We start from the raw sequence: 12,979 nt of genomic DNA, 5'->3' as shown, positions 1-12,979 counted from the left end.
CCTCCCACTCCCACCTCCCGCAGTCTTCGCAGAAGGATACCATGGTCGATGGTATCGAAAGCCGCTGAAAGGTCAAGGAGGACCAGGATGGAGGGGTGTCCTTCATCTCTGGCTCTCCAAAGATCATCCATCAATGCGACCAAGGCGGTTTCAGTGCTGTAACCGGGTCTGAAGCCTGACTGGAAGGGGTCTAGGTAGTCTGCTTCCTCCAAGGACCGTTGGAGCTGGAAGGCCACCACCTTCTCAACAACCTTCCCCAGAAAGGGGAGGTTGGAGACCGGGCGGTAGTTGTTAAGGACAGCTGGATCTAGGGATGGCTTCTTCAGGAGGGGTCTCACCACCGCCGCCTTCAGTGCGGCGGGGAAGTTCCCCTCCCGAAGAGAGGCGGTTACAACCGCCTGGATCCAGCCTCGTGTCACCTCACTGCAGTTAGAAACCAGCCATGAGGGACACGGATCCAGGGCACAGGTGGAGGAACTCACAGCTCTCATGGCCTTGTCCACATCCCCGGGGATAACCTCCTGAAACTCAACCCAGAGCTGTTGAACTTGGTCCCCCTGGGTCTCGGCTGGAACTGCGGGTGTGGAGTCCAAGTCCGTCCGAAACCGAGCAATTTTGTCCGCTAAGAATTGGGCATATTCTTCAGCTCTGCCCTGCAAGGGTTCCCCCGCCTCCCTTTTGTTCAATAGGGAGCGGGTTATCCTAAACAGGGCGGCTGGGCGGGACTCAGCGGATGCGACCAGGGAGGCTATGTGTGATCTTTTAGCTGCCCTAAGTGCCCTAGTATATTCCCTGGTGCAGGTGGTTACCATTGCTCGGTTCGGTGCGGACTTGTCGGACCTCCAACGGTGCTCTAGGCATCTCCTCCGGCGCTTCATCTCCCGGAGTTCCTCGGTGAACCAAGGGGGTCTCCGGGATCCGCCGCCTCGGAGGGGCCGCAGTGGCGCAATCCGGTCGAGGGCCTCTGACGCTGCCGAGTGCCACGCAGCAGCCAGAGTTTCTGCCGGACTGTGGGCGAGGGTATCAGGAATAACCCCAAGCTCTGTCTGGAACCTTACTGGCTCCATAAGACGCCTGGGGCGGAACCATCTGGTCGGTTCCTCCTCCCTACAGTGGGGGTTTGGCCTCCGGAAGTCGAGCCTCAGTAGGTAATGGTCTGACCACGACAGGGGTATGATGTCACTCCCCCTCAGACCAAGATCACACATCCACTGCTCCGAGAGAAATACGAGGTCAAGCGTGTGTCCCGCTGAATGGGTTGGGCCTCGGATTACTTGAGTCAAGCCCATGGCTGTCATGGAAGCCATGAACTCCTGCGCCCCATCAGAGTTTTCACCGAGCGACGGCAAATTAAAGTCCCCCAGGACCATCAGCCTAGGGAACTCAATTGCCAGCTCGGCTACTGACTCGAGGAGCGAGGGGAGGGCTGCTGCAACGCTGTTGGGAGGCAGGTACGTTAGCAGCAAACCCACTTGACCCTTGAGGTCCAACTTTAACAGCAAAGACTCACACCCGACAATCTCCGGAGCAGGGACCCTACGAGGAACTAACGACTCCCGGATAACAACGGCCACACCCCCACCCCTTCCCTGGGCTCTCGGCTGATGTAGCACCTGAAATCCTTCTGGGCACAGTTCTACAAGGGGGACTCCTCCCTCTGGGCCCAGCCAGGTCTCAGTAATACATGCCAGGTCTGCCCTCTCGTCTAAAATTAAGTCCCGGACGAGAGGTGCTTTATGTACAACAGACCTGGCATTTAGCGACAACAGCCTGAGACCAGGGTCCTGATTACTTGCGCCATCTGGTCTTGGAGTGGGGCTCCTAGGGCCGGAAGGAGGGATCTCTGTGATGTAGCGAACCCTCCTTCCCCGGTAATGGCCTGCCCTAGAGTCCCCGCCGTATCTGCCCCTCCCTGTCACGACCGCAATACCCCGACCCTCTCCCGTGTCTTTAGTCCCCTCAACCACCCCCATAGCCCCCGCAATTCCCGGCAGGTCCTCCGAATCAAGCACACTCATTTATACACTCAAGCAGTCCCCACGTAATAATTAAAAACACATAAAAATACAAGAATCATAGGGTAATAAAAGTGGGATCATCCAATTCACACATACAATCACATGTACTACACATGTACTACAGATTAGAACTACCTTTTCCTGAGAGGTGGTGATGTTAAGAGGTGATGGTGGAGAACAGGCTTCGTGGCATAGGAAATGACCAGTGGTGGGATTCAGCCAGTTCACACCTCTTCAGGAGAACTGGTTGTTAACTTTCTGAGCAGTTTGGTGAACTGGTTGTTGAAAGAAATCATTAGGGGAGAGAACCGGTTGTTAAATTATTTGAATCCCACCACTGGAAATGACTGCATCATCCTTTGGCAGAATAAATTACATATAAAGAAGAATATTTGTAGCTCAGGGTTGAAATGATGGGTCCTTGGTGCCCTCTGAGCTTGGCCGTTTTCTTGCAAGTGTTTCATTAGTTTCATCAGATGCTATATGGTTTGAGTAATGAAACATCTGCAAGAAAACAACCAAACTCAGAGAGCACCAAGGACTTCTCCCACAAATAAATTAGAAGTGGCAATTGGAACAATCATTTCTGATGGCACACAGAGGGAAGAAAAGCAATTTAGTTGAGTCATGGGGAAAATTTTGTAGACAGCAGTTAAAGTTAAAGTAGATCCACAATATTACTCACATTCTAGAAGTACTGGGTGAAGTTGAAATTAAACGGGGCATTTTCCAAGGCAATTCCCTTTCACCCCTACTATTTGTACTCTCAATGCTACCATTGACAATCATTTTGAAAAAGATGAACTATGGATACAAACTTACAAAGAAAGGACTGAAAATTTCGAACTTGGTGTACATGGATGATTTGAAACTGTTTGGTAAAACAAAAGCTGAACTGAATTTATTAATTGAAAGCACAAAAGAATTTAGCCAAGACATTGGTATGCAGTTTGGAATTGACAAATGTGCAACAATGGCAACCAAAACAGGCAAGATCATAGAAGATGATGGAATAGAACTTGAGAATGAAGAAATGATAAAGGCAGTAAAACCAGAAGAATGCTACAAGTACTTGGGGATTTTAGAGGCCTCTGACTTAATGCATAATAAAGTCAAGGAATTAACTTCAGCCAAGTACATTCGACGAATACGCAAGATATTAAAGTCCAAATTGAGTGGAGGAAACATCATAAAAGCCATAAATACCTGGGCTATACCTGTGATTCGATGCTCTGCAGGAATAATTGACTGGACCCAGATGGAGTTGGACAATTTGGACAGAAAAACAAGGAAGCTTATGACAATAAATCATGCTTTGCACCCTAAAAGTGATGTTGACCGATTATATCTACCAAAAGTAGAGGGTGGTCGAGGACTCCTACAGACTGTGGAAGAAGAAAAACACAGCTTGAATGATTACATCCAGAAAAGTGAAGAACCAATGATTAAGGAAGTAAATAATGGAGGCCTTGTAAAGACAACTAAGTCAAAAGCTGAATATAAGAAAGAAGTAATTGAGAAGCGAGCTGGAAATTGGAAAAACAAAGCTATGCATAGCCAATACTTGAAAAGTATAGAAGGCAAAGATGACCAAAAGCTAACTTGGAACTGGTTAAGATCAGGAGCGCTGAAAAAAGAAACAGAAGGCTTTATTTTGGCAGCTCAAGAACAAGCCTTAGCCACAAACTGCATGAAGGCAAAATGTTCAACATGTTACTACCAACAGCAAATGTCTCCTCTGTAATGAGGAAGACGAGACAGTCGACCACTTGATCAGTGGGTGCAGCAAAATTTCACAAACTGACTACCTACAATGCCATGACCGTGTTGCTAAGATCATTCATTGGAAATTGTGCCAAAAGTTTGGATTTGAGTACAGCAAAAACCACTGGGAACATCAGGTTCAGAAGGTTTTAGAGAATGAGAAAGTCAAGATCTTGTGGGACTTCAGAATCCAGACTGACAGGCACTTGGCCCACAACACACCTGACATAACAATAGTTGAAAAGAAAAAAGTATGGTTCATTGACATTGCAATACCTGGAGATGCACGAATTGAAGATAAACAGCAAGAAAAAATCACAAAGTACCAGGACTTGCAAATTGAAGTTGAACGACTGTGGAAAAAGAAAGTGTCTGTTGTCCCAATTGTAATTGGAGCCCTTGGAGCAATACCTAAAGGGCTACCTCGCTATTTGAAAATTCTAAATTCACCTGACTTGAACATTCTGACTCTACAAAAAACCACCCTATTTGGAACAAACTTATATCCTCCAACGTTACCATAACAGTTAGGACTCGAGCTGTTGAGCTACCAACCAGCCACGAAGGCTGTGAATCTCACCAAATATTAACCACATAATAATACTAATACTAACAATAATAACATTAGCAGCAGGAGCAGTGGTTTCATTTCTGATACTTAGTTTAGGTCAGTGGGCTTTGATAGACTTAGTCTACTCAAAGTCTTGATTTTGCAGTTGTTCAATTGGATTGATTCCAACTTAATTTAAAATAATTCTAAATATATGAAAAGCTTTGGTCCTATAAATAAGTTATCTGAACACTGAAACCATAGATTCTACAAAAACTACTATTATGTATCATAGATTAATGTATTTGATTATGTGCTATTATGTTGATATTGACTCTTATGACCACATAGATACATTTTCTCCATGGAGGTCGGTCCCTAACTTGGTCCTTTAGGTGCCCCCATCGCCACCATAACTGAACCCATCCACCTTGTTGCTAGTCATCATTTTCTCTTTCCTTCAATTTTTTTTCCAGCATTAGAGCCTTCTCTAGAAGTTAGAGTCTTTACACAATATATCCAAAGCAGGATAATTTGAGCCTCATCATTTGTTTCTTACAGGATTCCAATTACACTGGGAGTTGTTATCTATATTATATTTTCCCATAGTAGACACATTCCTTTGAAAGGAGTGTTTTGATTTGATGCAGTTTTGTCTTGGGTTAATTGTTCACAGATTGCTAAATGTATGCACACCAGAGGTGGGTTGCTCCCAGTTCAGCCCGGAGCAGGTGAACCAATAGTAACGGTGGCAGGAGGCTCCACCTGCTTCTTTTAATTTCTAAAACAATATTTCCTCTTATTTAATCATGGCAGAGAAAAACGTCTGAGCTGTCTGGTTGCAATATCAAATCCTTCCTGGATGAACTGGAGACAAGGGAGAAAAAGAAACATGGTGTTTTTAGTAAATTTTCACGGGATCCTGAATACCCAACTGAACGGATCTTCTGGTCCAAAATTGGCATGTTTCAACGTGAACAAGTAGGTTACTTTCCTTGGCTTCTTCAGCAGCAATCCAGTATTGATTTTCTTCTGCCATTACCAATGTGGATGGGAACAAAATGATGTACAATTTGTTTGTTTTTTAAAGAATGTATTTCTCTTTTTTCTTCTTTTCAACGTATCAAAATAGTTTCTCTCAGCAGAAAACATTAAAGGAGGCCCAGAATTATATTTGCTAGGCAGCTGTGGAAAGAAGAAGAATGGGGCCAACTGGCAAGCAAATCTTCTCTGGGATGTTTTTCTGTCATGTGTGTTTAATGAGGATGATGAACATATAGTAATACCAATCAATAACAGAAAATAATTGCCTGTTCTTTTTCTTAGTTCCAAACAGGACCAGGCTCCTATGACATAAAGCCCATTAAGAGAATAGAATATAAAAACCAACCACCGTTCTGGATTGGTGCAAAAAGATTTGACCGAAGAGCATATCGTCTCTGTTTTGGAATTACGGTAAGGGAGAAACATGAGTATGACTCCTTTTGTCCAAGACACCCAGTATGTATGGAGCTTCTCAATCATCCAGGTCATATAGATGGTCCTTGACTTACAACGGTTCATTTACTGTTCAAAGTTAAACGGTACTGGAAAAAGTGACATTAAGTTTTTCACACTTACGAAATTTGCAGCCTCTCCAAGATGCATGTGATCAAAATTAAAATGCTTGGCAGCTGACTCATATTTATGACAGTTACAGTGTCCCGGGTCACATGATTGCCTTTTGTGACCTTCTGACAAAGCAAAGTCAATTGGGGATGCCAGATTCACTTAAGAACAGTGTTGCTAACTTAACAACTGCAGCGATTCACTTAACAATCGTGGCAAGAAAGGTTTTAAGATAGGGGCAAAACTTGCTTAACAAATGTCCTGCTTAGCAACATAAAATTTTGGGCTCAGTTGCGGTTGTAAGTCAAGGACTACCTGTAGTTGTCCCAAAGGTGCTTTTTTCCAAAAGCAACTGACTTTTCTTATAGGTATTTTTTTGTCTTTGAAAACATTTCACTTCTCATTGAAGAAGCTTCTTCAGTTTTTCAGTTCAGAATAGAAGAAGCTTCTTAGATGAGAAGCAAAACGTTTTTCTCAAAGGAGAAAAAAACCAAGAAAGTCCAGTTGCCTTCTAGAAAAAGCATCTTTGGAACAAGATAGCCTGTAAGACACACCCAGCAGAATGTCAATTAGGGAAGGGAGCAGGGAATTAGAAAGACAGATGACAACTACAACTGGGTTTACCTTGCGTTGCAAAAGAGATGGGATTTACAGGGCATGGTTATAACCATCATCTTGATTTTTGGGATGCCACTCCTTCTGCAGATGTCCCTGGGAGAGAAATAATGAGTCTCCAGTAGTTCAACTGTTATTTCCTCTATATTGGATTTAGGGCAATTTCTTAGTAGCTTAAGAGTGTGATATTTCCTTTGCCCATCGATCCAATCCTTTTAAAATTCTGGTGTGCCAAAGGGTGGTGCTAGTGATATATTTGTTTTCCTTATGTCATTTGCATTTATCTGAGTTACTACGGTGACATTAGAAGCACTCAGGCAGCTAAGAAACGTTTCATTTAGAAAAAGTCTAACTTCCCCACTAATCTGGGCTCATCAGCAGTTTAGGCTCAAGTGGCTGCAGCTGGCAAAAATAGAATTCCGATTTTCATTTGTGAATCCAGGACAAGGCTTAAGAAAGTATCTGCCTGTCTAAACAAAGATTCAGGCTATATATGCTAAGTGATTGGAACAGGTTTCCTCTGATTCATTGCATAGTTGTCTGCATATATGGTGTGCTACATGAAATAATCCTATTTATGAGCCACGGTGGTGCAGTGCAGTAGTGCAGGCTACTTCTGCTGACTGCCAGCTGCCTGCAATTTGGCAGTTCAATTCTCACCAGGCTCAAGGTTGACTCAGTCTTCCTAATACCACTTTATAATGCCTTGGTAAAGCCACACTTGGAATACTGCATTCAGTTTTGGTTGCCACGATGCAAAAAAGATGTGGAGACTCTAGAAAGAGTGCAGAGAAGAGCAACAAAATTGATTAGGGGACTGGAGGCCAAAACATATGAAGAATGTTTGCAGGAACTTGGTATGTCTAGTTTAATGAAAAGAAGGACTAGGGGAGACATGATAACAGTGTTCCAATGTTTCAGGGGTTGCCCCAAAGAAGAGGGAGTCAAACTATTCTCCAAAGCACCTGAAGGTAGAACAAGAAGCAATGGGTAGAAACTAATCAAGGAGAGAAGCAGCTTAGAACTGAGAAGAAATTTCCTGACAGGACAATTAATCAGTGGAACAACTTGCCTTCAGAAATTGTGAATGCTCCAATACTGGAAGTTTTTAAGAAGATGTTGGATAACCATTTGTCTGAAGTGGTGTAGAGTTTCCTGCCTAAGCAGGGGGTTGGACTAGAAGACCTCCAATTCTATTCTATCCTATCCTTCTGAGCTGGGTAAAATGAGGACCCAAATTGTTGGGGGCAATATGCTGACTCTGTAAACTGCTTAGAGAGGGCTGCAAAAGCACTATAAACAATATATAAAGTAGTATATAAATCTGCTATTGCTATTGTGCAACAATTTCTCCTCAGAGGAATAGCTAAATAACAAAGATCACTCTGGCAAAAATACAAGCTCAGTTCTATCACTAAAGAACTGCTGAGCTTAGGGCAAACAATGTTGAAGCAGATGATCCAACTCATGTGGTTTAAAGCAACTATGGAGTAGGTCTTGGATGAAACATTGATAGCTGATCTATAGTAGCTTAACTTCTCTATTCTTCCAAAAAAGAATAATCAGACCCATCATTCTTTGATATAAAGCCAAAATATGGTTATTCTAAGAGGCCTCTGTATAATTATATAGTTAATCTCACTGTTCTCTTTAAGAAGAGCCAGCAGTTTCTCCTTACAAGAATACTACTGTAGTATCCATACAATATTCTCAACGTAAATATATATTTACATTGTGCATTTCTTGGCTAGCAAATGTAACTAACAAGCAGAACGGGAGTGCATAATATCAGACATGTCACTAGAAGGCAAAACCACAAAACTCCATCTCACTGGTCATGTCATGTAGGAGAATTCACTGGAGAAAGCAGTTATGTTTGTATGAGTTAGTTGTAAAAGGAAACCAGGCCAGGAAACCAAACATGGTGGCTGGAGACCATCAAAGCTGACATCAGTCAGGGAATAGAAAAACTGAAAGAAATAGTGCAAGATTGGAAGATGTGGAGAGATCTGGCCTATTGAATCGCCAAGAGTTGGACTCAAGTGAATGGATATCATCATCATGATCATCATCATCATTATAGATTTAGATCAGATAAAATAGTATGTATCTTCCAACATTCTCTGCACAAAGACCAACTAGTTTCTATTATATGAATTGGAACAAACAGGTGATAATCATATATCCTTCAAGGGTATGGATATAATTTGTTGGATCTTTTGTTCAACTTTAAGGGATTTGGTCAAAGTTAAGATTTATACTGATATCAAGTGCATTTGAGACACAGCATGTGTTTATTTGTTTGTTTATTGAATTAATTAATTCTTCCCCCTTCCATTTGTGTAACCAATTCATGATAACTTTTGAGATTCCACCAAATTGCATTGTAATTTTAGCAATTTTATCTATAAATATACTGTTAAGGCAATAAAATGCAATCATGGAATAATTGAGATATGTTTTCACACTATGGACATCAGTTGGAGAATTGTCATCATTTTCAACACAAAGCATTCTAGCTGAACATTCAGTACAAATTGCATTCTCAATGTGGCATGGCCCCAGACATAGCAAGAACTAACAACACATGATTGGAAACCACCTCTGCAGTACCTCTGCAATAGATGAAAGGTAATTTGTACTGAAGGATGCAAAATACTTCATCCTAAGCAAATTTTTATTCTGGTGAAGCTAAGATGCTCAGGATTTCAGAGTGCAAGGGAGTACTTACCACCCTGTGAAAATCATAGTGTGGTAAGAAGGATACATTTTTGTATTGTTTTCCAACCTAGTCTTGTTGCTTCTCCAGCTTTGTTTTATGCTGTTGAGTGTTGTCTGGGCTGCCTTAGTCACGTCTTTCCTTTGGTGATCATTCCAAGATAATCTTCCAAGTAGCTTAATTCCATAGCTAGTAGGGCATTTCAAATTTTTCAACTTTAAATTTCCAAACATTAGGAGCGCTCAAAAGTTGTGACATGCCATGGCGATTGTAAAGATATTTTGATGACTTTACTATAATTTAGATGTGCTTGATATGTAAGTACATAAATATCATAACTTTTTAACATTTGTTAACGTTTGTTTCATTAGCTGGCCCCTAGAATTCTTCCTTCTTCTTCTTCAACTTCAGAGAAATCCATGTGGGGTTTTTTGACAACAATATAGGAGCAATTTGCCATGGCCTTGCTTTGAAGTGGGCAACCAGGAAGATTTAAACACTCACTATATCCACAATGCTCTATTTTACAGAATCCTGTCGGTGTTGGGCGCTATGACACCACAAAGCATGAGAAACATTCAAAGAAGTTGAGATACCGTTCCCTTTATATGAACGAAACACAACGTTATCTTAGTAACTTGGAAAGGGACAAGTGTTTACAGTAAGTGAAACATGATAAGAATGACAAATCATTTTTTTAAATCCCCAAGCTTCCATCAGTTTTGGAATTTTTATTTTTAATTTGCATGCCTGACCTTGATATCTAATTGTTTTCTATGTATCCTGTTTCCCAAAAAATAAGACCAGCAGTAGTCTCTGCTGCAGCCCACCCCTACCTTGCATCCAATGTTTCTTCTTTTTGTGATTAGACCAGAGGTGGTTTCTGGAGGGTCGGCCTGGATCGGACAAACCAATAGTGGCAGTGGCAGGAGGCTCCAGCCACCCACCCAGATGCTTCTGCGCATCTGCAGAAATGTTGCGCGAGTGACCAAGCAAACGGGTAGTAAAAAAAATGAAAACCCACCACTGGATTAGACTAGCCATCCTTTACATTGAGCGAAGTCAAAGCTCTGTTCACTTATAAACTGAGGTCATTAGGAGAGGTCATTAAGTTATATAACCCACCTCCATGAGTGGTATCACCCAGTTTCCAGCGAAGAGAAAAAAAGACAGACTCCACATGTTATCCAAATAATTTTTAAGTTTAGTGATTCATAGAAAAAGGTATACAAGGCAACATCACCAACCTGTCAAGATAAAACTTTCAAAACAGACAAAAAAAACCCAACCCAGCTCCACAGAGACAAGGAACAGTCAAATCCCGGGCTGGGGCTGGATGCTATCTCCATCCTATTAGAAGAGGCATATCAGGTAAGTTACCAACGCCCTTTCTCAATAAGGGCGGAGATAGCATCCATGCATGGGACATACCCAAACCATACAGTCCTCAAGGGTGGTTGATAGACTGTTCCGAAACTGACCCACCTGACCAAACGGCCTGCAAAACCCACCTGCCAAAGGAAGCAACTGCAGATGCAAACTTATCAAGTTTGTAATTGTGGATGAAAGGGGATGGAGAGGTCCACGCAGCTGCCCTGCAAATTTCATCCAGGGAAGCCTGTGTTGCCCACATCGTCGTGGTGGCTGCACTTCTTGTAGAATGGGCCGTCACCCCTGCTGGCACCCTCTCCTGGCATGAATCGTACGCTGCTGCAATGTAACGTCTGACCCACCTGCCAATGGTAGCCACCGAGACCTTTTGGCCAAGGGAAGAAGACTGGAACGAAATAAAAAGGGCCTCTGATTATCTGAATTCCACCATGTGATCAATGTAAATTTGCAGCACCCGACACACATCTAAATTGTGCACCAATGTTCCAATTCATGCCTGGGTGAGGGACAAAAATTTGGTAACACTACCTCCTGTGTGTGATGGAACCAAAAAGCAACTTTCGGCATAAAGGAGGGATCCAGTCTAAGGACCACCCCGTCCGCATGGAACCTACAGAGGTCCTCCCGCACTGACAAGGCATGCAGTTCAGATATATGTCTTGTTGATGTCACGGTCACCAGGCATGCTACCTTCCAGGTAAGGAATTGTAGGGATACCTCCTGAAGAGGCAAAAGGACTTCTTCCCCAACTCCGGAGGCTGCTAGGGCCCAGGAGATAATCACCTCAGTTCGCAGCAGCAAATTATTTGCTGTTGTGGCGAATTGAGCAGCGTGGGGAAAAATTAGTTCCCAGCCAGAGTGAGGGAGAACTTCGCATGTGCCTGCAATTAGCAGCCTTGCTGGCAGTCAAGCTTCAGAGCCCTGAATCTGGCAGTACTCACAGTCAATGAAAGCAGAAATTTCGAATTAATCAAGTTCGTAGCAATATATATCAGAGATGGAAAGGATAACATGACCGTCCCAGAGTGGACTGAGTCGGAAACTGGGTGGTACCACTCATGGAGGCGGGTTATATAGGGGTTAATTAATTAGTAATCAGACTCAGTCCAATCAGAGCACGGACAGTGTCAACCCATGCATGGATGCTATCTCCACCCTTATTGAGAATTGTAATTGTAAGTTTATTTATAGGCCGCCCTTTTCCCTGAGGGGACTCAGGGCGGCTTACAACTTGTGGGGAAGGGAATACAGACAGTGACATATAAAAACAATACATAATTAAAAAATAGAAACAACATTCATCATTCGGGTGGGGACGAATTACAATCTTTAACCCCAGGCCTGACGGGATAGCCAGATCTTGAGGGCTGTGCGGAAGGTCTGGAGGGTGGTTCTCCAGTTGTTCCTTAATTAGAGCTTCCAACAGTCTTTAATCAGTATGTCCAATTGTTAGGGATGCTAATTCAGTAATATCTGGATGAACATATGTTCTTAACCTTGGCTTTGATAAAGGATAGAATATGTAAACAATTTATTGATTTTTCCCCCCCACAGGGAGAGGATCACTCCTGTTAATAAAGGTCGCCAGAGCAACCCAAACTCTGCCTAAAAAAATGTTGCACCTAGGAAAAAAATACTCTTAAATCATGTATGAGTTGTATGGCTACGTAGCTTGGTCAGCCTAACTGCAGGACCTAAAAACTGAAAACCTACACTGAGAAATCTCTTATTCTTGACTAATAAGCTCTTGGAAATTTGGGCACTCACTTTCACCTTTTAAAAAAAAAATCAAGGTATTTGTTAGAATTTTGTAACTGTAGAGTTCTCTTTTAAAATCAGTGTGCTGCCATAATTATGTCAATACTATATTAAAATTGCTAGAAACTTAAAATGCTTGGTATTCATTTAGCAACTATTTGTAAAATGTTGTCTTTTATTGAATTAAAAAGGGCTATTATTTTCAATTCTAATTCTCACAGGCCACAATTGTATCAGGGTGTGTTTGTTTTTTACTGGATTCTGGTAAAAGAGTGCAGATCAAGGAAAGCTTGTAATGCAATAAGGAAACAACTGCAGTTCAATGTTTAATTTTTAACAATAGGGTCTCGTTAGAATCCATAGCTTTCAAGAATTAAAAAACTTATATAGGAAAAGATCAAATCATGGGCTGTTCCCAGTGGAGAGAAATTACTGCTCTCCAGTCGTTTAAAAATAATGTCATATTAATGTTGTATCTAGCATTATTGGCAAGCTGTTATATTCTTTCTTGTGTTTCTTGAATTTATCAGTTCATATCCATTAAACAGCCATTAT

At 42.2% G+C, this 12,979-nt stretch overlaps 1 protein-coding gene across 1 annotated transcript in view; it reads left to right on the top strand.

Annotated features, from left to right (window-relative positions):
- LEXM (lymphocyte expansion molecule) overlaps window positions 1-12,275 on the top strand; it is a 32,400-nt gene extending 20,125 nt beyond the window's left edge. The window contains exons 7-10 of the mRNA XM_032217318.1: window positions 5,149-5,313; window positions 5,659-5,787; window positions 9,805-9,935; window positions 12,221-12,275. Coding sequence (XP_032073209.1) covers window positions 5,149-5,313; window positions 5,659-5,787; window positions 9,805-9,935; window positions 12,221-12,275 — 480 coding nt within the window. The remainder of the gene's footprint in view (window positions 1-5,148; window positions 5,314-5,658; window positions 5,788-9,804; window positions 9,936-12,220) is intronic.
- The last annotated feature ends 704 nt before the right edge of the window (window positions 12,276-12,979 follow it).

Source organism: Thamnophis elegans, chromosome 5 (assembly GCF_009769535.1).
Source record: "Thamnophis elegans isolate rThaEle1 chromosome 5, rThaEle1.pri, whole genome shotgun sequence".
NCBI lineage: Eukaryota > Metazoa > Chordata > Lepidosauria > Squamata > Colubridae > Thamnophis > Thamnophis elegans.
This window is presented reverse-complemented; position numbering and strand designations above follow the sequence as displayed.